Source organism: Dromiciops gliroides, chromosome 2 (assembly GCF_019393635.1).
Source record: "Dromiciops gliroides isolate mDroGli1 chromosome 2, mDroGli1.pri, whole genome shotgun sequence".
NCBI classification, from domain to species: domain Eukaryota; kingdom Metazoa; phylum Chordata; class Mammalia; order Microbiotheria; family Microbiotheriidae; genus Dromiciops; species Dromiciops gliroides.
In genome coordinates, this window is record NC_057862.1 from 422812020 (window position 1) to 422837193 (window position 25174).

At 35.9% G+C, this 25174-nt stretch overlaps 1 protein-coding gene across 2 annotated transcripts in view; it reads right to left on the minus strand.

Moving 5' to 3' along the window:
* Positions 1 to 25174, minus strand: part of PBX3 (PBX homeobox 3) — a 311413-nt gene that overhangs the window by 58811 nt on the left and 227428 nt on the right. For both annotated transcript variants that reach the window (XM_043989758.1, XM_043989757.1), the window contains exon 4: positions 1927 to 2117. In XM_043989758.1, the coding sequence (XP_043845693.1) occupies positions 1927 to 2117 (191 nt within the window). The remainder of the gene's footprint in view (positions 1 to 1926; positions 2118 to 25174) is intronic.

Sequence of the window (25174 nt, forward strand, 5' to 3'; positions counted from 1 at the left end):
AATGACTATATCATTTATTAAATGTATGACAAGGGACAAGTCATGTTATTTCACTTAGCTTGTTTCTCCATCTGTAAAATGGGAATAATAATAATTCACTACCTATCAAATAGAGCTTTTGTAAGGAAAGTGACTTGTAAACCCTCAAGTACAATCTAAATTAGTTATTATAATTATCATAATATTTTGAGAGACTGTGTGGTATAGTAGGCAGAGACCTGTCCTCCAAATTAAAAAATCTTCAATTAAAGTCCTATCTCTGATACAATTTGCTATGTGATAATGGACAAGTCGCTTCAACTATCAGTAACCCACCCCCAAGTGAATCTTTAAGACATAAGTTACAGACTTGATAGAGGAATTTGTTTACTGGAAACTTTCTACACTAATGAAATCACAAATCCATGAAAAATTGTTAATAACAACTCCAGCAGAAACAATGCCACAAAGCTTGTTTTCTGATTTTGGAAACTAAAGTCACCTTCTTTAATGATAAGGGAATCTGATGGGAATTATTACTCTTGTCAGATACCAACAGGGGGTGAAAAAAATTGAAGCATCTCTGTCTGTGGAGATAATTTTTGGCCATGGGCTTAAATTATACCCAGGAGTGCAAATTTCAACTGGTAAGACAGTTAAACATAACTGCCAATTAGAAAATCTATTGCTTTCACTTATATGAACTTTATTTTAAGCTTCCTAAAATGTGAAGTCTTCATTCATTTACTAGAAACTAAAATATTTTCTTGCTTGAGTTGGAGAGAAGGTGTTTAAAGCATCTATTTTTTGTTTTTGTACCATAACTGGAACCAAAGTGTTACCTTTCCTAAAGGTGTCATGAAGTCAAAATGGCAATATCAGTCTTAAAACTTATTTTCTTATCATTAGTAGGAATAATATGAGTCTGTGGGAGTAAAGCATTTTAGAAAGGTAGAGGAGTAGGAAAAAAAAAGCTTACAGGAAATAAAGCTTTTTAAAAAATGGCATTCTAGAACACTTATTATCCTAAAAAAATTCTTAGCAGTAGCTTCAAGAAAGTTTTCAAAGGCTTAAGTAATTTTACAGTATGATGAAGCCATAAAGAAGAAAAGCGCAGGAACTAGATGGTCTACTTGGATCAGTGTCAAGAGGTAGTGGAGACAAGACATGAGAATGAAATATGCAGAGCTGCATCCCCTTATTGAGACTTACTAAATACACTGTGCATCAAAATGATAAACTGGGACTCAACCAGATGAGGGATGAAAAGTATCCCACCTCCACATTTGGTTGCATTTTTAGATTTGAAACTCTGTTTGGGGGCAGCTAGGTGGTGTAATGGATAGAGCACCAGCCCTGCATTCAGGAGGACCTGAGTTCAAATCTGGCCTCAGACACTTGACACTTACTAGCTGTGTGACCCTGGGCAAGTCACTTAACACTCTTTGCCCTGCCAAAAGAAAAAAAAAGAAACTCTCTTGTTCACTTTCAGTGTTTAGCTAGCTTTCAGATAACTGTAACTATCTGCTCAGGATTATTTGGGGATTTTTTACACTTTCTGTAAAAGGCCTAAAATAGTGAGATTAGAATTAGCTGGTGACATGTGCAAAGAAGGTAACCCTGTAAAATTAACAAAGAAGGAATACTGTAGGGACCATAAATCAGGGGGAACAGGGCAGAAGAACCACAGAATAGTTACCCAAACATACATATTACCAATTTCTGGGATATCCTTCATATGATACCTGATGATATGATACTCTACTTAACCCCTTAATGTGAAATACCTCCCTAAGGCAAAGTAGGCATCTGTGGTGATCACTCAACTACCTTGTAAGAAAGGCCTTGTAGCAAAACTCAGTTCCATCTGCCAAGTGTTCAGGAATTTGGTGCATAACATGTGCCAACAACAACAAAAGTACATAATAAACAAATGGTTATACATACCTGGCATCAAGGAACCTTGATCTTAAAATCATGACTGCTTCACAAGTACTTTGTTTGAGTTGCATCTGAATTGAACTGAATTTCCGATGGATTATGCCCACCATCCTCTCAATTTCTTTTGGAGAAATGGGACGTGTTCGACTCTGCTCTCGGAGAAGGTTCATCACATGTGTAGTGAATTCATTACATGCCTGTAAAAGGAAAAATCCTTTAAGAAACTAATATTTTATCTTTTCACAGCCAGAAACCATTTCAGCTGAATTTCTACCAAATTTGCAGTAGTCAATGGTATTCTTCCCCCCATAAAACTCTCTTCTGGTCTTATCACAGTATGGGGATGACCATCAACTCTCTAATACTATGCCTGTGAAAGGTAAATTCTGCTTGATAGTACCAAACAGGAAAGGTTTTGACTATACATCTGGCAATATGTCTATCATTTGAAGACCACACTAGTTAAGTGTGGAGTAGTTCACCACCAGAAAGCTAGCAATGAGGAAATAAATGTTTTTATCCATAGCACCTCAATCAATCACTCAACATTTATTAAGTACCTACTAAGAGTCAAGTGCTGCACTAGGGACTAGAGATTAAAATACACAAAATTTCTCTCTTTCTCTCTCTCTCTCTCTCTCTCTCTCTCTCTCTCTCTCTCTCACACACACACACACACACACACACACACACACACAGCCCTTCTCCTCAAAGAATATGTATTCTACTAGGGCTATAAAAGAAGTTCACAGAAAAACACATACAACATATACAAAATAAATATAGTACTTTGGGGTAAATAATTAAAAACTGGAAGAATCAGAAAAGATCTCTTAAAGGGAGTAGGAATCAAGTTGATCTTTGAAGGGAGATAGGGTTTTCAAGAAGTGGTAATGAGAAGGGAGAGAATTCTAGCCTATGAAAAGGTATACAAGGGAGATTCAATGCCAGGTATGTGGAAGAGAAAGTAAATTGTTTGGCTGAAGGATAGAATGCAGGAGGGGAAGCCATATGTAATTAACCTGGAAAGATAGGCACGAAGGCCTTTAGGTACCAAACAATAAAGTTACACTATATCCAAATGGCAACCATTGAGCAAGGAAGTGAAATACTTAAGTTTGTACATTTAAGAAGATCGATTTGGCAGCTGTGTGGAGGATGGATTGGAGAGTAAAGAGATGATGCCAGGAGATCAGTTAGAAATCTGTTGAATTAAACATCTATTAAGATGTGGAAGGTTTATGATTTGTGTGATCAGAACAACTCATATTAAGAACTGAAGGCTCTTTTTAAATATAAGATAAAAATAAAATTTTACAATTTGTGAGGTAACAAATTGGACCATTTGGGAAGCAATTACTTTGTAGCTATTATGAGCTGAACCATGCAAGAAAAATGCAAAAACATTGCACTTTCCAGAACATAGCACATAGCCTTGCACTTAGTAGCTGCTTAATAAAGGTCCCATAGACTAACTTGCCTCACAACGAAATGCTTTTCAACGGACTATTTAAGGCTTTTGGCTGTCAATACTCAGAAATCACTATTTGCTTAATAGTTTTATCATTCAACTAACTTGAGTACATGTTATAAGCCAGGTATTATCCTAGCTGCTCATTATGGAATATAAAGATGAATATGACATTATACCTTTCCCTCAGGGAGCTATCAGTCCAGTGGACAAGACATGCAAGCAATCAAAATCTAAAAGCATTTATTAATAGTAGGTATATAGTACCCATTGCATACCACATACTGTGCCAAGTATTGGAGGCACAAAGACAAAGGTGAAACAGTCCGCAACCTCAGAGAATTGCAATTTAGTCAAAGGAGATAGGTATATACAAAATGAATACCATGTAGAAATAAGATTATCTGATAAGTACAGTAAGAAAAATACAAAGTACTGAGAATTCATTAGGACAGATAATTTCTAGTAGGGGAATAGAGAAGCTGTTCAGGAAAGGCTTGGTGGAAGAGGTCACATTTGACTCAGGCCTTGAAGAATGGAGAAGACTTTGATGAGTAGAGATAAAAGAAAGGACTTTCCAAGTAGAAGGAACAGCATAAGAAAAAGCACTGAAGCAGAGAAGAAAACAGTATTTTCAGGGAATAGTAAGTAGTCCAGTTTAGCTGGAGCACATGGTTCATATGATTTTGAACTGAAAGGGGTCTTAAAGATTACCAACTTTAATCCTTTCATTTCACAGAAAAGGAAATGTAGGCCCACAGAGGTGAAATGCCTTGGTAAAGTCACACAGGTAGAAATGCCAAGGCTAGGATTCAAATCCAGGTCTACATTTTCTCCCTCGTGCAATGGAAAATAAGGTTAAAAAAGTAAATTGGGGTTTAATCATGAAGGACCTGAAATGCTTAATAAAATAAAAGAATCTTTTAGAGATGGAAAAGAAATTATAAGATCATCTGATCTGACTTCCTCTATTATAGAAAAATGATGCCCAGATAAAAGAAGTAACTTGTTTAAAATCAAACAGTGAAATAGTGGCAATCAAGATTAAAGTTCGTGATCCAACCATTCTGGAGAGCAATCTGGAATTATGCCCAAAGGGCTATAAAGCTGTGCATATTCTTTGACCCAGCAATACCACTTTTATGTACAAAAATATTTATAGCTGCTCTTTTTGTGGTGACAAGGAATTAGAAATTGAGGAAATCAGCTGGGGAATGGCTGAACAAGTTGTGGTATATGAATGTAATGGAATTCTATTGTGCTGTAAGAAACAATGAGCAGGAGGAGTTCAGAGAAACCTGGAAGGACTTGCATGAACTGATGATGAGTGAGATGAGCAGAACCAGAAGAACATTGTACACAGTATCGTCAACATTGTGTGTTGATCTACTGTGATGGACTAGATTCTTCTCACCAATGCAATGGTACAGGAGAGTTCTAGGAGACTCATGATGGAAGGGGATCTCCAAATCCAGAAAAAACAAACAAACTGTGGAGTCTAGATGCTGATTGAACAATACTATTTCTTCTGTTTTTGGTGCTGTTGTTTTTCTATTTTGAGGTTTTTCCTCATTGCTCTGATTCTTCTCTTATAACATGACTAATGCAGAAATATGTTTAATGCTATTATTTATATATATATATGTATATATATATACATATATATATATATATACCTATATATATATACCTATATCAGATTACCTGCTGTCATGGGGAGGGGGGAGGGAGGGAGAAAAATCTGAAATTGGAAAGCTTGTATAAACAAATGTTGAGAACTATCTTTACATGTAACTGGAAAAAAATAAAATACTTTTATCAAAAAAAAAAAAAAGATTAAAGTTCAGGTCTCCTATTTCAATTCTCTAAACCATGCTGCTTTCCAATGCAGTTAAGTGAAATTCCAACAGTAGCCCTGTAGGGTAAGTTCATAAACATATTGCTGGTAATAATACTTCCAAAGAGAGAGGTAGAGAAGCTACAGTAGAAGGTATAGATGTAATTAACCTTCATTTCATTGGGGAACAAGCATCAGAGTTGTCTCAAACTCTGTGTATTACAAATACAATTTGAATCCTTCTATTTTTTTTGTTCATCTAGTTTCCCCAAAGGGCATTATAACTCTAAAATCTTGTGACTATGAGTTTCAAAATAAAGATACTACATCCTCTTTTAAATAAAATAATATCTCCTGGATCTATAATCATAAAGTCATGAAGGAGAGGGGAGAGTACTATCCTCAATGCATGGATAACTCTAGCAGAGATTAGCCCCTCCCAAACTGGTATACTAAATTTGCTCACCAAAATAATCCTCCCTCCAAATTTTCCTACTTCTATTGAGGGTACCACAAGTCTTCCAGACACTCAACTTTACAACCTTTCAGTCATTCTCAGAAATCATAACTCTCCCTCACCCTAAATATTCCATCAGTTGCCAAACCTTGTTAGATCTACCTCTACAGCATTTCTCAAATCTTTCCCCTTCTCTAGTTCAGACCCATATTATCTCTCACCTGGTCTACAGAAATAGCCTCCTAATTGATCCCCCTGTCTCAAATATTTCCCCCTCTTCTCCAGTCTATTTTCCACATACTGCCAAAATGATTTTCCTCAAGCAAAGGTTTAACCATATTACTCTTTTGCTCAATAAACTCCAATATTTCCCTATTAACTCTAGGATCAAATACAACCTCCTCTGACTGACATTTAAAGTCCTCCACAATCTGACTGTAACCTACCTTTCCAGACTTATAATCTATTATTCCCCTTCATGTACCCTACCATCCAGTCATACTGACCTTCTTGCTATTTTTCACATAGGACATTAGGTCTCCCATCCATGCCTAAAATATTTCTCCTCACTTTTTCCTTTTACAATCCCTAATTTCCATCAAAGTTCTCAGCTCAAGTGCTACCTTCTAGATAAAGTCTTTACTGATCTTCAAGACTGCTAATTTCTTCCTCTGAAAAAATATGTTGTATTTATCTTGTATATTTTGGGGGTCTATACTTCTATATGCACAAGGTGTCTCCCCTAAAAGAACAAATATCTTGAGGGCAAGAACGGTTTCATTTTTGTCTTTATATGCCCTGAACCTCATGGTTCTTGGCACATAATAAAGAGTTTAATAAATAATTGGTTATAAGGCAATATACATTTTCAAGTTAGAATGATATTTACCCTCCCTATCAAAATATTTTATATTAACTGGAAAATAATAAAATACTTCTATCTATCTATCTATTTATTTATTTATTTATTCATTCATTTATTTTATATTTTTTGCGTGGAGCAATGGGGGTTAAGTGACTTGCCCAGGGTCACACAGCTAGTACGTGTCAAGTGTCTGAGGTCGGATTTGAACTCAGGTACTCCTGAATCCAGGGCCAATGCTTTATCCACTGTGCCACCTAGCCGTCCCTAAAATACTTTTATTTTAAAAATATTTTATATTGTTTACTCATCCCATATTTAAATTTTTACCATTATATATCATATTGTTTACAAATTCTTTCAGGTGCTTATATACTATTCTGTTACACAGTCTTCCTCCAGTCCTCACCTTGTCATAGAGGTAAGCCTGTGGCATAAAGGGCTTTGCCAGTTAAGTAGAAGCTATAATAGGTTCTGCCTAAGCTAGAAAGACTTTGAAGATGGGCCTTTTCACAAACACTAAGGACTAGCTAACATAAATGTGGAGAAGTTAATCCTAATTAGATTATAAATCCCTTGTGTGCAGGGACCATTATACACATTTCTTTGGTACCCTCAAAGAACCTTGTATCGTGATAAGGCCTATGGTAGGTACCCAATAAATACCCATTTTTGACTGATTACATTTTCTACTGAGGTAAAATAAAAAGGTTAAATTCACTAGAGGAACCTTGAGAACTATAACTTCATGGAAGAATAACAGAGTCTCAGAGTTGGAAAAGAGCTCAGAAATCTAGATCCACCTGTACCTGAGCAGAATTCCTTCTCTAAGACACAAGAGGTCATCCAGTCTATGCTTGGAAGATTTCCATTGAAAAGAAAAGCACTACTTCCTGAGGCCATTCTACCTCTGGATAGCTCTAATTGTTAGAAAAATTTTCCCTATATAAAATCCAAATGGCTATTTGCAAAAGTCTAAATGTCTCTTAAAAATGACAGCATTTTTAATTCATAAAGACACTTATCATATTCCCCTCTAAGTTTTTTTCTATTGTTCCTTCAGTTGCTCATTATGTAGCATAATACTGAATGTACTCATCACCCTGGTCGCTAAAAGATTTATTTCCTTCTGACTGGCCTGGGAGATGATGCCCTTGGTTCCTATATACCAAAGGACCTGTAGGTTCCTGTACAGCAAAGAACTAAGAAACTGGCAACTCTTAAAGTACAAGTCAGTTCTCTAAGGAAGAGAACTTCCCAGTTCTCTGGAAAGAATAAAGAATACAAATCCAAGCTTCTCAATACTGCATTATTAATAGGCTCATCTAGAACTGAGAGAACCAACTTATTTGTAAAGATAATTGAAATAAAAGGCAATGCAATAAAGGAAAAGGATCAATGTATTTACAGTCAGAAGATCTAGAAGGTCCAAATCCTTCATTTTAGGAGGGGACAGCTTCTTTATCTCCTACCTAGCTACACTCTTTTGGACTTTTCCATCATGACCCAAGGAACCTAATTCATCCTGCAGATGAGATTAGTCTTGATACTCACATCTCATTAGTATTCTTTGCCCCTCTGATTGAAGGGTGGGGCAGTAAGCTCCAAAACTTCCATTTAAGGAGAGGACCTAGGTCCACCATCTCTTCATATCCCATCTAGCTACAGGCCTTTGGACTTCTCAACCCCTCTTCCTCTCTACTTATCAACTCCTTTTGTCTATTGTCTTCTCCCATTAGATTATAAGATCCTTGAGGGCAAGAACAGTCTTTCTTCTTCATATTTGTATCCCTAGTATTTGGCACAGTGTCTGGCACATAATAAAAATTTAATAAATGTTAACTGACTGACTAACTAGGTTAAAGTCCTGGTTCTGACATAGCTGTGTGACTCTAGAAAGTCATAACTTCTTTGACACTCAAGTTCATCTACAAAAAAGGGGTAGCAATATTTAAACTACATTCCTCATAGAGTTATTGTGAGGAAACTCCTTTATAAACCTTATAGTACTGGTAAATGTGAATTACTATTATTATTGGACTTCCCTTAAGCAAGAGCTGGCAGCTGTCCCAAATCTTATTAAATTATGCCTTATCTTTCTTCAAATTAGATTGCTGTCTACTTCAGGGATCAAGAGTACAACTACGAAAACAAATTTCTTAGGCCTAAGAATAGATTTATATTTTGTTATCATTATAAAATACATTGATTTAAAAATAAAACCCAAAGTTTGTGCATACACACACACACATACACACATATGGAGAGAGAGGGGGGGAGAGCATGACCTATAGCATTATGTAGTGAAAAAAGTGTTGACCTTAAAGTTAAGAGAGCAGATTTCAATTCTGGGCTGTGATTTTTTTTTTTAATGGAAGGTAAAATAGTCTTCGGTCTTTGCCTTTCTCTCCCTATCTGATTCAAATCTTTCAAATCTGGAGGGTTTGGTTGAAGATTTATTTACTTGCCCCATGTTGGCTTGACAGATTATTTATTTATTTGTTTGTTTTTAGTTTGGCACAGACCTATGATCTCATCAATGTAGGACACTCCTACATGAAGAGCAAACTTCCAAATTCTCTCCACAAATTCAAAATAACTGGTTAATTAGCATTATATATGTATATACAACCTGCCTATCTACATACACACATGTATATACAAGTATATATAAACACATAATACATACATGCATGAAACAATTTAGTATGATGATAATACATTTTTTTTAAATGAACAAGACAAACCATGGCTATCTGTGTGGCCTAGGGCAAGCTTTTTCACTTTTCTGAATCTGTTTCCTTCTCTTTCTCTTCTATCCTCTAATGAAGTCAATAATGAGGACAATAATACAATAACACTACCCATACTCAGAGGGTTGTTTGAATAAAGTATTTTGTACATCTTAAAGTACTAGAACAGTTTCAGTTATCATAATCATAGTAATATTGGCCTCCTAGTGTCATTTTTGGGGAGGTTGCATCAGACACTTTTACCCAGAAAGAACAGAATCCCTTTGGGCTACAGATTGGGTTACTTTCAAGGCATTTGTTAGAAAAAAAATTTATTGCCAATGTCTGGAAGGATATCAATGCTGCACTTGGAGCAACAAAGGATTCTTACCAATTTGATTCATCCTAAGGTAAATCATACAATAACGACAGGGCAAGTATCTTGGTAAAATACTCAATCGAACCTTCCATGTGAATGACACTTGGGATATTAGCTCACTTGACTTTTCTCTCTGTGTTAATCTCTACAGAACTGGTTGCCAGCACAAGTTTTCTGGGTAGCAATTTGAATACCACAGATAAGTGGAGCGGGGGGAGGATGAAAAACAAAAAGTTTCTGCATCTAAAAACTCATAATTTCCTAAAACATTTGCTGAATGTTTCACAACTTATTAAGTGTGAACTATCTATGAATGCAAATGCTGATTAGCAATTTGGCAAAAGCCCAACATTCACAGAATTCACATAGCTTTTCTTTAAACCAGTAGTTCATACATGATTAATTAGAACATCTCATTTATGTAGTGTGCACTTTAGCTCATTACTCTAAGTAAAATTCGTTAAGTATTTACATTTAGATAATTAAAATCTGGGTACACCCTTAAGAAAGATGCATACACTTCAGGCAAAGTGATTTTTTTTTCTTCTTTACACTACTGAAAGTAAATTACAGCCTAATTTACATCATCGTCTACAACAGTTTCAGAGCAGAACACAGAGTAGTTGATTCCTCATCTTCTAATCCTTTAAAAGGTATAAAATTCTCCTACATGTAAAAAGATAGCTGGAAATGATCAAATCATTGTAGACTTGTATTATTGCTTTGAGAAATGCTTGTATTGTTCTACCTTCAATCCTGGGCCAAAAGATGTAATAGTAAGATATAGACTCAAAACCATAAGGAATTGGTGACATTCAGCCTCGAGAAAAGACTTGGTGGGTGGGACATGAAAATTATCTTCAAGTAAAGGAATGTCAGAAGCTCCTATCAACTCATGGGACTGAATGATTCAGCAATTAGATATATAACTAATAAGATTGAATCATCCCTTTATGATTTAGAGTCTTACAGTTTTTTGACTCACTCTGAAATTCAAAATCACTAATATATATATATGATATTATATGCATATGTATTAAATAGTATATATCATATATTGTAGACATATCATATATATGTATACACACATATAAATATAGACTCTAGCAGTTTGCAAATGATGTAGGAGATTAGGTAGACTCTATACTTATCACATGACACTTTTCTGGAAGGTTTTCTTTTGATTTTTTTCAATAATAAAATACCAAATAACATTTTCTAGACTGCTGTGTCTTTTCATGGAATTGCCAATATTGATAATCATAGCTAGGAAGAGAATGTTTAATCACTGGTCCTGCCATCTTGAAAAGGTACAAAGGTGAGCACAAAAGAAAAAAATAGAAAATTTCAAGTAAATGAAATTGAAAAAAGTTTGCTTCAACAAAATCAATCTAACATTTCACTCTGCAAGAGTTAATGCAAATCTTTCTAAGTTTCTCTGAAACCACCTCTTAATTTCTTACAATGGTATTTCACTATATTCATATGCTATAATTTGTTCAGCTATTCCTCAATTCACGAGTACCACCTTAGCTTCCAGGTTTTGCCGTCAGAAAAAGAACTGCTACAACTATCTTTGTATAAAGGATACTTTTCCTCTTTAATGGATTTAGGGTATAGAGCTACTAGTGGTATCCATAAGTCAAAGGACAATTCAGTGACATTTGAAGCATAGTTCTAAATTGCTTTCCAGAATGGCAGTACCAATTCAGAGTTCTACCAAGAGTATCAATGTACCTATTTTCCTGTAGCCCCTCCAACATTAGTCATTCTCCATTATTTGTCATTTTCCTTTTTTTGGTATTTTTTTTTCAGTTTTGTCAATCTGATGAGCATGAGGGACATTGTGAATTACTTTAATTTGCATTTCTCAAATGTTAGCAATTTGGAGTATTTTTTCATATGGTTGTTGATAGCTTAAATGTCTTCCTTTGAAAACTGACTTTTATATCGTTCATTCATTTATCAACTAATTTCTCAATTATTTATCAAATCAATTGGGAAATGGTTCCTCTATTCAACAAATTCCTTATTTATCTTAGAAATGAGATCTTTAACAGTCAAATTTGATACAGTTTTTTTCAAGTTTCTTTCCCTTCTAATTTTAGATATATTGATTCTGTTTATGTAAAACCTTTTAAAATATTACATAATTGTCCATTTTATCTTCTGTGATACAGGTAATTTTTTCCCTCTCTTTTTTTTTAGTGGCCCTTTTAAAAATCCCTAGTTTTATTTGTTAATTCAATGGGGCTTTCTGCTTCTACTTTTTTTCTTTTATTTCACTGATTTACTAAGTTATAGAGGTGTTGTGATTTTCACTGGTGGAGAGAATACCCACACCAGTGAAAACAAAGTTTCTTGAAGTCTTAAAGGAAATACAAATAAGGAAAAAAAATATGCAACAAATATAGCATTTGACTTGGAAGATGATGCAAAAATATAGTAAAGCATTGAAATACTTAATTTGTTCATTATCCTTGAAGAGATATCTTCATAAATAAGAAGCTAAATTGTAAAATGACCTGATGGAAATGCTATGGAAAATGCATTGAACTTAAGCTGGTTGTCTATACCAACAATGGTTCCTGTGCCATTCCATAAAACATATCGAAAAGGCTATGGGCCCTAGATCATTAGAACATAGGTTCCTCAATGTTTTATATGATTGCATATGTATAACCTATATCAGGTTGCTTACCATCTCCAGGAGGGAGGAGGTGAGGGAGAGAGAAAGGAATAGAATTTGGAACTCAAAACTTAAATGTAAGTGTTTAATAAATGCTTTTTTTTTTAGTGTAAATACCTCTCTATTTTTTTTAATGTTTGTAACAAACATTTATTTTATTTTTTTCCAGTTATATGTAAAGGTAGTTTTCAACATTCATTTTCCTAAGATCTAGAGCTCCGCTTTCAATTTTTTTTAATCTTTGATTTTCAGAATTTCCATTTTAGTGTTTTATTAAGGTCTGCCAATTTATTGACTTCTCATTTTTTGTTTGTTTATTTTTTAATTGTATGTCCAATTCAATTATTATTTTCTCTCTTTTCTTGATGAAAGTTCAAAGACATAACATTTCCCTGAGGCAGGGATTCTTAAACTTGGGTCTTTTTTTTTTAATCTGTATTTCAGTAAAGCTGGTTTCCTTTGTAATCTTATGTATTCTATTTTATGTATTCAAATTATTCTGATGAGTTGTTTACATTTAGAAGTTTAAGAATGGGGCAGCTAGATGGCGAAGTGGATGGAGCACCGGCCCTGGAGTCAGGAGTACCTGAGTTCAAATCCGGCCTCAGACACTTAACACTTACTAGCTGTGTGACCCTGGGCAAGTCACTTAACCCCAATTGCCTCACTAAAAAAAAAAAAAAGAAGTTTAAGAATCTCTTCCTTAAGACTTACTGTGGCTCTATCCCACAAATTTTGGCATGTTGTATCATTCATTGTTGATATTGCCTTTAATGAAATTATCTATTTTTCTATGATTTTTTTTCTTTGATCCATCAATTCTTTAGGATTAAGTTTTTTAGTCTCTAAGTAATCTTAATCTTTTCTTCAGTGGCCCTTAATTGAACAGAATATTTATTGCATTATAATCAGTAAATAATGTTTAATATATCTGCTTTTCTACATTTGTTTGTGGTTTTTATGTCCTTATATGTAGTCAGCTTTTGTTAAGGTGCCATGCATAACTGTAAAACATGTATACTTTACAAATATACTTCTAGTCTCATTAAATAATTGCCAGAGATTTGTCATATTAACTTTCCTAAAATTCTATTCAGTTCCTTAATTTATTTCTTGGTTGTTGAGTTTGGGTTTTGTTTTTTGTTTGTTTGTTTTTTGGTGTACAATTTTAATTTTAGTGTCTAAAAAGTATTGACTTTAATTCATTATCTATGATTATTGTCTGCATAATGTAGTTTTCCTGGTTATCTCTTTTACTTAAGTCTGTTTTTGCTGTTGTCTTGTTTGAGATCAGGAGTCTGAGATCCCTGCTTTTTAAACATCATATAATTCTTTATTTCAAGTATGTTTCTTGTAAACAGTATACCATTGGGTTCTTGTCTATCTACTTGTGTTTCATGAGTGAGTTCATCCCATTCACATGAGCATTAATTATGGATTTCCCTCTATCTTATCCTCTTAGGTTTTTTCTTCTTTGCTTCCCCATCGCCTTTTAAAAATAAATTCTTAGGAGGGAAGGAGTGTGCTCAATACCAGTTGTCTAGATTTGATGCAATCTGCTTCCATTACCCTGATCTTCTTCCCGTTGACCACTTTCCAATCACAGTTTCCTAGCCCATCTTTCTTACCTTTTTTTTTGTGTGTGAGGCAATTGGGGTTAAGTGACTTGCCTAGGTTCACACAGCTAGTAAGTGTTAAGTGTCTGAGGCTGGGTTTGAACTCAGGTCTTCCTGATTTCAGGGCCGGTGCTCTATCCAGTGCACCACCTAGCTGCTCCTTTCTTGCCTTTTCATTTTTCACAGTCCAACCTTTGAGGTTAGATTTTGTTTTGTTTATGACTAATGTTTTCTTGAAATAACCCTTCCTTTTATTCTCTCTTCTCCATTCCTTCTTGTTTTCTTGTTAAATGGAATGTATTTCTATACCAAGTCTGTGTGTGTGTGTGTGTGTGTGTGTGTGTGTGTGTGTGTGTGTGTGTGTGTGTGTGTATCTGTGTGTTCTACCCTCCTGTGCTGGATCAAATGAAAGTGATATTAAAGTAATGTCCACTCTTCTCACCCCTTCCTTTTTGTTTGTACAGTCATCTACTTGTACATCCTTGTTTGAGATAATAAGTTTTCTCCTCATCTTTTCACTCTCTTTCTGATGTATTCTATTTCCCTTACCTTTCCATTCTTCTTTAAAGAGCATAAAAACATAACAAAACCATTCCCAGCCAAGATCACTCTCCATAATCTCTTAATGGCCTTAGGAATTTGAAGGGACAGTTGTGTATCTCCCGCTATTAGAAAGTAATCACTTTATCCCTTGCCCTTGCTCAGCCATTTTTACCTTTTTCTGTTTCTATTGACTCCTGTGTCTGATCTCAAAGTTTCTACTCAGCTCTGGTCTTTTCACCAGGAATGCTTGGAAGTCCTCTATTTCATTAAAGATTCATTTTATAGGATTATGCTATTTGTTGGGTACATTATTCTTTTTTTTTTTAAGTGAGGCAATTGGGGTTAAGTGACTTGCCCAGGGTCACACAGCTAGTAAGTGTTAACTGTCTGAGGCCAGATTTGAACTCAGGTACTCCTGACTCCAGGGCCGGTGCTCTACCCACTGCGCCACCTAGCGGCCCCTGGGTACATTATTCTTAAGTATATATTTTGGGGCATTATTGTATTCTAAGATCTCTGCTGCTTTAGAGTGGTTGCTGCTAAATTGTGTGATTCTGACTATATTTTCTCAGCACTTGATTTTTTCTGACTTCTTCCAGCATTTTTTTTTTTAAATTTGGAAGCTACAGATTGTGGCTATGATGTTCCTGAGGGATTTCTCTTTTTGATAGGTAAGCAACAGATTCTTCCTATTTTCACTTTGCCCTATGATTCTAATAAAATTTTTCTTTTATGATTTCTTGAAATAGGATAACTAGCCTCTTTTTTTTTTTTGTCAGGGTTTTCAGGTGGTCCAGTGAGTCTTAAATGATCTCTCCTTGATCTCTTTTCCATGTCAGATTGTTTTCTATGTGAAATTCCTTAAATTTTCTCCTATTTTTATGTCACTTGGACTATACTAATACACTTTTAAATTCTTTTCTTAAAAACTCTTGCTTCATTCTTTTCAGGAATTCTATTTGACTTTGTGGCCAAACTGTATCTTTCTTTGAGGCTTTTGTTTGTAGATGTTTTAAAGTCATTCTCTTCTGGGTTTGTGTCTTTTACTGTGAAAATTCCCCCCCCCCCTTACTTGTTCTTCCAGCCTCACTTCCCAAATTGAACTTTTGTATTAGGTCCAAACTCTGTGTACTTTTGGTAGGAATGTTGGAGCCTTATTTGTATTCTCTAAGGTACTGCTCATGCTTTCTCCTGCTATTAAGTATAGTGTTCTTCAAAGATTCTCAGGGACATCTCAGACTAGGGGTGTACAAACTCTCATTCTACCCTTATTGTCTGATCTAGCACAAAGTCTGGCTACTTCCTACTTAATTTGAGCTTTGTAAGCATATCAGTATGGTCAGGGCAATATAGCTGTAGGCTTAACTCTAATTGGAGCTCCAGCCTTCTTCTGGCCTTAGCCCCCATAAGTGAAATAAAAGGTACTACAGATTCAGCATGACAAAACTGTAGGTTCCTTCTTGGTCTGAGGATTGTCTAACCTGATTCCTCAAATGTAGGGTTCATGCTAGGTCTGTGGGCTAAATCCATAATTCCTTTCAAGGATCACTACTGTTTCCTTCTCTGCCTGCTCCTTGCCCAGTACATAGTGTCAGGTCACATCTTCATCTGAAATGGATCCTTGACTATTTCTTGAAATGAAACATAGCCATAAGTCACCTTGGAAACTAATTGCAGGTTCCAAACTTATTCCAAGCCAGAGCTACAACTGAGCTTTGGGTTCAGAGTAACACAGCTGCTGGTTGGCTCAGTTCTTGTTCTCTCCAAAGTACATAGGATTAGACTTAGTTTCTCCTGAATCCACAATTGCTCCATGCCCTTGAACACAGGATAAGCTCTACACCTACGTTTAGGTCCCCTCCTGAGAAAAGCCCACAACTTTGCTGTTGGATTAGTCATAGATACAGGCTGGATTCTGATCCTGACCCATGAAGTAGATAAAGATCTCACTGTGTCTTCTCCTTGAATTTCCCAACTGTTACACATTTTGGTGCTCATTTTAGGTCTTTGTTGGGCAGAATTAAGCTATACTGCCCTCTCCCACTCTGCTATCTTTGCTGTGCTCCATCTAGTAAACATCAGAAGTGGGTTATTTGAACACATCTTCCTGACTAGAAGTCTAATACAGTCTAAGCTTTGCCACTTATGAGTTGAGTGACTCAGTAATTTCCTTAATCTATTAGCTACTATATTATTTACAATATTAACTCAAGAATTTTGTAAAAAAAAAAAAAGATTGTTTATAAAGCAAAGCAATTTAGAAATGAGAGCCATTATTAAATGAATAATAAAATTTATGTAAGGAATTGGGATATTTGGACAGGAAAGGATTAATTTTATTTATCATACTTGAAGTCATAGATGCCATTACTACAGAGGTAATAAAACGGGTAAATTTTAAGAAGGAAGGAAGATTCCAACAACCAATAAGGCAAGGTACTATAAAAGCTTATGAGAGCCAAAAATCTTTCAGAGCAATGAATAGGAAATTATTTCTTATTTTAATACTTGAAAAAAATCAGTGATTTCATCAGTTTAGACACTCCCTCCATTGATGAAGAGCTTGAACTCTCTATATCTTTATAGTTTAATGAATTGCTGTGTAGAAAACTGTAGGTTATACATGTACAATCATGTTGAACATATTTCCACATTAGTCATATTGTGAAAGAATAATCAGAACAAAAGGGAAAAAACACAGAAAGAAAAATAAATAAATAAAAGTGAAAATAGTATGCTTGATCTGCATTCAGATTCCACAGTTCTTTCTCTGAATGTGGAGAGTATTTTCCATCATGAGTCTTTGGAATCATCTTGGATCTCTGTATTGCTGAGAAGAGCTAAGTCTATCAGAGTTGATCATCACACAGTGTTGCTGTTACTGTGTACAACATTCTACAGGTTCTGCAGATCTTTTTCTTTCTTTTTATTCTTTCTTTATTTTTTTTCTTTTACTCCTTTCTTTATTTTTTTGGTGGGGCAATGAGGGTTAAGTGATTTGCCCAGGGTCACACACTGAGTAAGCATCTTAACCATCTTGGAGTCATCTTCGACTTCACTCTCCCTCACATCCCATATCCAATAAGTTGCTAAGACTTGTCTACATTATCTCTGACATCTCTTGTTTCTGTCCTCTTTTCTCCATTCACATAGCTACCACCTCAGTTCAGAGACTCATCACCTATCTTCTGAACTAGTGAAATAGTTTAAAATTTCTCCATTCTCCAATTCATCCTACATGATGGTAATAACATGATCTTTCTAAAGAATAAATCTGACCATGTTACCCTACTCAAAAATACTTCCATGGCTATATATTGTTTTTAAGATGAAACTCCTCAGTTTAGCACTTAAAGTTCTCTATGATTCTGATTCAACCTAACTTGCTAAAGATTGTTTTGCTTTTATTCCCTTTCACATATATTCCAGCCATACTTGCTATTCCCTGAACTCAGAAATCCATGTCTCATCTCCATGCCTTCATAGAGGTTGTACTTTCTTCCTGCTTCACTGTTTGAATGTATTCCCTAACATCTACATCTTGGGATCCTTAGCTTCTTTAAATGATCTCCTATGGGAAAGGCTTTCTTCATTCCCCTACTTATTAGTGTATTTTCTCCCATCACATTATCTTTTATTTACCTATTTGTGGACATGCTGAATCACTCCAGTAGGAAGTAAGCTCCTGAAGGACAGGGATGGTTTAATTATTGTCTTTATATTCCTAGCACAATGCCTGTCATAAAGTCAACCAACCAATTAACAAGGATTCATTAACCACCTCTAATGAGTCAGACATTGTGCTAGGGACTGGGAATACAAAAATAAAAAGAAATAATCCCCATCTTTAAGGCGCTTATATTCTATTTGGGGAGACAACATACACTTGAATAAATATACACAACATAAATACAACTTAATTGGATGAGGCAATAGGAATTTGGATTTTCAGAAAAGGCCTCATGTAGGTGATATTTGAGATAACTTTGGAAGGAAGCTAGGGATTCTAAGAGGAAGAGGTTAAGAGGTAATACATTCCAAGCATGGGGGATATCCTGTTAAAAGGCCCAGAGATATGAGATGGAGTATGGTATGTAAAGAACAGCAAAAAGGCTAATTTGGTGGGATTGTAGTGGCCTTCCGCTCCTATCTTCTCTACCCTTGTCTCACACAATGAGGTGGCCTAACTCCTTACCAAGGTTGATGGACTCCTCTACCTACTCAAGTGATCCCATTCTATCTCATCTCATCTAAAAGACTGTCTCATCTGTTACCCCCTCACTCCCACTTATCTTTAATCTTTCTCTGTATAATGACTTCTTCCCTATTACAAATATATCCATGACTCTCCCATCCCCTCATTTTGGGGATGCCCATCAATTGGGAAATGTTTGAACAAGTTGTAGCACATAGTTATGATGGAATGAGATTGTGCTATAAGAAATAATGGGGGGATGGTTTCAGAAAAACTTGGGAAGACCTATATGAATGGATTCAGGGTGAAGTGAGAAGAACCAGATCACTGTACACAGTAATAGCAATATTGTAAGGATGATCAACTATGAAAGACTCAGCTAGGCCACTGCCACTGCTGTCACTGCTGCTGCAGCCTTAGACCTCACTCCTCTCCCACATAGGAACCCATGAAGCTTTTTTTAGAGAAATGGAAGGGTTCCAGTTTACATCACTGAAAGAGTACTTTCCACCTTCAGCAAGTGTCCACAGCAGAAAAGTGATGTAATCTCCTGGTTAGCAGAAATGCTATTCCACTCTTCATGAGGTCCTCACAAATTTCTGCTGAGAATCATTATCACCATTGTCATCTTTGCAAGAAGAAGAAAGAGGAACACGATAAAGAGGAGGAAGAACAGATCAAAGAGGCTTGAGAAAATAGACAACAGCCAAAGAAAACCCCTGTACCATTCCTGAAACACTGGCCCCATAGGCCTTCCCATATTTGTTGCTACCACAAGAATAAACAAAGTAAATCACCATCACAACACCAAAAGAGACACCACCACCATCACTTCACTGTTACTTCAGAAGACTTTGCTTTCATCCTATTCATCCCACTATGGTCAGCTCTAGAATTGCTCTAACTATACCAACACATACAGAAAGTCAGGACCTTATGGATAGGTGGAATCAAGATGATAGAGTGAGAGCTAGCAGTTTTGCCTTAGCTCCCTCACATCCTCCCCTAAAATGAATAATAAAGAGGACTAGAGAAAGAAAAGTTAAAAAAAAAAAAGACTTAGCTACTCTGATTAATTCAATGATCCAAGATAGTTCTAAAGAACTCATGATGAAAAATATTTTCTACCTCCAGATAGAGAACTGATAAACCAACTGTGAATTCTTTTGAAGTTTTTCACTTCCTTTATTTTTCTTGCTTTTTGGTGACATGGCTAATATGGAAATGTTTTGAATTATTTCACAGGTATAATAGATATATTGCTTTCCTTTCCTTTTCAATAGGTAGAGGAGGAACTGGAGGGAGGGAGAGAATTTGGAACTCAAAATTTTTGAAGGAAATCAGAAAGGTGGGAAACAATTTTTATAGACAGTGTTGGTGATAAAGGCTTCATATGTAAAATACATTGAAAAGTGAATCAAATATATAAGAATACAAGTCATCCTCCAATTGAGAAATGGTCAAAGGATATGAATGCAGTTTTCAGATGAAGAAATTAAAGCTATCTACAGCCATATGAAAAAATGTTCTCAATCACTACTGATTAGAGAAATGCAAATTAAAGCTATTCTGAGGTACCACCTCACACCTATCCAACTGGCTAATATAACAAAAAAGGAAAATGATAAACAGTGGAGAAGATGTGGGAAAAGTGGAACACAATGCACTGTTGGTGGAACTGTGAACTGATCCAACCATTCTGGAGAGCAGTATGGAATCATGCACAAAAAGCTATGAAACTACATACTCTTTGACTCAGCAATACCTCTTTTGGGTCTTTTTCCCAAAGGGACCATAAAAAAGGGAAAAGTACCCACATGTACAAAAATATTTATAGCTGCTTTTTTTGTGGTGACAAAGAATTGGAAATTGAGGGGATGCCCATCAATTGGGGAATGGTTACACAAGTTGTGGTATATGGATGTAATGGAGTACTATCATGCTGTAAGAAATGATAAGCAGATGGATTTCAGAAAAATCTGGAAAGACTTACATGAATTGATGCTGAGTAAAATGAACAGAACCAAGAGAACATTGTATACAGTATCAACAACATTGTGTGATGATCAACTGTGATAGGCTTAACTCTTCTCAACAATACAATGATCTAAGACAATGCCAAAAGACTTATGGTGGAAAATGTTCTCCACATTCAGAAAAAGAACTATGAAGTCTGAATGCAGATTGAAGCACACTATTTCCACTTTTGTTGTTGCTTTGTTGTTGTTTTTATTCTTTCTTTCATTTTTTTCCTTTTGTTCTGATTCTTCTCTTACAACATGACTAATATGGAAATATGTTTAACATGATTGTAATGTATAACCTATATCAGATTGCTTGCTGGCTTTGGGAGGGGGGAGGGAAGGAAAAGTGGGAGAAAAAATTTGGAACTCAAAAAATATCTTTACATGTAATTGGGAAATTTTTTTAAAAAATAAAATCAAATTAAATTTTAAAAAATTTTAAAAGAATGTTAAAAATAATTTTTTAAAAACCTCTCATTTGATCCTTCCATTTATGCTACTGTCCTATATCTCCTACTTTTTGTGGCTAAACTTCTTGAGAATGCTGACTACAACAGGTATCTCTATTTTCTTTCCTCTAACTCTCTTCTTCTTCTTCTTCTTTTTTTTTTTTGGTGAGGCAATTGGGGTTAAGTGACTTGCCCAGGGTCACACAGCTAGTAAGTGTCAAGTGTCTGAGGTCAGACTTGGAACTCAGGTCCTCCTGAATCCAGGGCCAGTGCTCTATCCACTGTGCCACCTAGCTGTCCTCTCTGACTCTCTTCTTAAGCCTTTACAATCTAGCTTCCTATCTTACCATTCCACCAAAATTGCTCTCCAAAGTTAATAATGCTTTCTTAAACTGTCAATGGCCTTTTCTTCATTCTCATCCTCCACAATCTCTCTGTAGTCTTTGACACTGTTGATCACTCCTCTCCTTCTTGATATTCTCCTTTCTAGGCTTATGGGACAGCCATTCTCTCCCTACTTCTCCCTCCTACCTATCTGACCATTCCTCAGTCCTCATTCAGATCACACCTTCTAACAGTATGTATCCCACAGGTTTTGTCCTTGTCCCTTTTTCTCTTCTCCCTTTATACTACTTCACTTGTGATCTCATCAGCTCCCATAGATATAATTACCCTCTTTATGCTGACAATTCTCAAATGTATTAATCCTGCTGCTTTTCAGATGTCTCAAACTTGTTGTCCAGTACACATCTTAAACTCAACATGTCCAAAACTAAACTCATTATCTTTCTCCCTAAATCCACCCCCCCCACTCCTACTTCTGTATTAATATTGAAGGCAATATCATCCTTTCAGTCACTGAGGCTTGCAACCTAGGAATCATGCTGGATCCTCACTGTCCTCTCACTTATATCCAAGCTGTTGCCAAAAGTTGATTTAATCTTTGCAAACATCTTTCAAATATGCCTTTTTCTCTTTGACAGTGACACCACTCTGGTATAGGTCCTTCTTACCTCATGCCTGAAGTATGCCTGCTGGTCAGTCTGCCTGCCACAAGTCTCTCCCCACTCCAATCCATCCTTCATTTGACCACCAAAACGATTTTCCTAAAGTGTAGTTCTGGACTATTTATTGAACCACTCTACCCCCTACTCAATAAACTTTAGTGAAAACCTATCATCTCCAGAATCAAATATAAAATCTTCTGCTTAGCAGTCAAAGCCTTTTACAACCTAGCCTCCATCCTAGCTTTCTAGTCCTCTTAAACCTTACTCTCTACCTCATCCTCCTTGATTCAGTGACACTGACCCCCTTGCTATTTCATGAGCAAAACACTCCATCTCCCAGCTCTAGGCTATGCCATTTTCTCTGGCTGTGCCCCATGCCTCATCTCTGCCTCATGGCTTCTCTAGCTTCCTTTAAGTCTCAACTAAAATCCCACTTTCTATAGGGAACCCTTTCGCAACTCCTCTTTATTCTAGTGCCATCCTTCTCTTAATTATTTATTCCGTATATAGCATTTTGTACATACTTGTTTATTGTGAGCTCCTTGAAGCAGGGACTGTCTTTTGCCTTTTTTTATATCCCTAGTGCTTAGGACAGTGGCTGACACATAGTAAATGCTTAATAAATGTTTACTGCCTGACTCTAATGAAAGTAATAATATCCAAAATGATAAAAGGTAGGCTGGATGCAAGTTGTAAAGTATTTTTAATGCCAAACAGAGCAGTTTGTATTTGATTCTAAATATAAAACAGAATCATTCATTGAGTTAGAAGAATAAAATGATCAGACCTGTACTTTTAGAAAATCAGTGTTATCTCACCTTGGATAAAAAAAAAATCATAAACTTTTAGGGAGGAGTAAACTCAGAAGTCACCTAATACTAACCCTGACCTACCCCACCCCCATTTTAGAGATGTGGAAATAGAGACTAAGTTACTTGCCCAAGGTCATACAAGGCATTATCAGAGGCAGGATCTGAAACCAGGTCTTGTACCTCTAAATGCAGAGTTCTTTCCCACAGTAGCACTTCAATGGATGTAATTTAATTCTATATCTACTAGATTTTTTTCATGAATTGCTGTGGTCATCCTCTAGTAGTCAACCTTCTGGTGATGAGCCTCTAATTACAAGGCTTGCTACTTGTTCAGGGAAGGGGGGAAACAGGGAGAGATTCTTTCACATACACAAGAGTCATTTCCAGTAGGTTTGGGCATACAATCAGTATTCTGGGAAGTACTTAAGGAAAAACATCAGAGTGGCTCAGTTCAACATTTGTTATCCATTCCCAAAATGATCTTCTGCAACTTGAAGGCCTTCGAGCAGTCAAACTATATCTTATTAGCTTTCAGCTCATGCCCAGCTCCAGTGCTTCACCCTGATTTGGGGTGAATTCAAAAGACATCTGTGAACTCAGAAACAGGTTCCCAGATGCTGGGGAGCCTTGGGACCCTTACAATACTTTTGCCTACAGCAAAAATGTATTTCAATGTAATTATAGAAGATAACTTTCAATATGTCACCTCTATTATAGTAGCTGTAAATTATGAACAGAATAGCCCATGTACAAGATTTTCATTTTGGCACAGGCAAAGTGGGAGACCTATTCATGGAGTGATATATCTATGTCCTATCTGTTATGCATTCATATACCTGGCAACACATGCCTAAATCAAACTCTAAATGCAAAAAGCATCTGTCTATCTTCTTGTAGAAAGATAGAGAGGCCCAGAAAGTCTAGTACACTGAGAACATTCCCTTGTCTAAAACATCTTTGCTCGGTGATGGGGCTGAACTTACTAGCTATTTACCTGGACAAGGCTCTAATTACACCAATGTGGAAGATGCTATTATCTCTTCTGTAAAATAAGGGAAACTGGACAGAGCTCAACAGTCCTGACCTTCGGGTTTACAACCTATAATCTATGTTCTAAATCCCATACAGCTATAAAATTCTAGGTCCAGGGGTCTTTTCCACCTCTAATGTTTTATCTGTGTTCTGAGATCCCTTACAAATTCAACATTTTAGTTTTAAGGTTCCTTTCCAGCTTTTAACAATGTGTAACTCATTTTTTGTGTACTTAACATGATGAAGGTAACACAGCATACTTAAAAGTAAGAAAATGTAGGTTTAAATCCCGCCTCAGTCATTTCTGGCTCTCTGTTCTTGGGCAAGTCATTTAACCATTCTCAGCTTTCTTCATCTGTAAAATGGGGATAATAATATTACCTATGTCATAAAGTTGTGGTGAGGATCAAATGAGATAATATCTATAAAGTACTTTACAAATCTTGAAGTGCTATGTAATTGTTGGCTATAATTAGTTGTTAATGTTTTGATTACTACACAACATTTCAGAGATAAGCAACATGATTTTAATGCTCTGTATATTTGTAAGACAAACCACTTTTGTCTCTCAGCTCTTAAGACAATGTTCCTGAGGCACAGTATTATTTTTGCTGCACACCCCGAAAAATTATCATATTTCTATAAATCAGACATTTCTGGGTGTCAGGATCAACAAAGGGGAAGTTCTGTGTTTTAAATCAGCTTTGCCTTTCTCTTAGTTGTAGTTGAGAACTGACTACAGTTTCCTGGAGTTTGGATGGATAGGTCTGACATTTCACCAGCAGCCTTTATAAAAGACTAAAAATGGTATGCTGCTAGAATCATTAAACCTGGCTCTCTTAGAATCAAATGACATTTTCATGAAAATTATTTTAAACTAGCATTTCAAAAGACAGGGACGTTACTGAAATACCCACACACAACTAAGCATTCCAGCTTAAATTTATTCTAGCTCAAACTCTAGTTTTAAGTCTGCTTAGCTTTGTAAATTTGGCTGTGTTTATAAGGTACTTTAATTTACAGCAGAAGTGGTGTTTGTTAATTTTATGGCAATCTAAATCTAAACAGGCTTCAGATATATTTTCATTACAGTCTCATTGAAGCACATAGAAGAGAGCAGAAGGGCAAGGTTTCAGCTGTGTGTGTGTG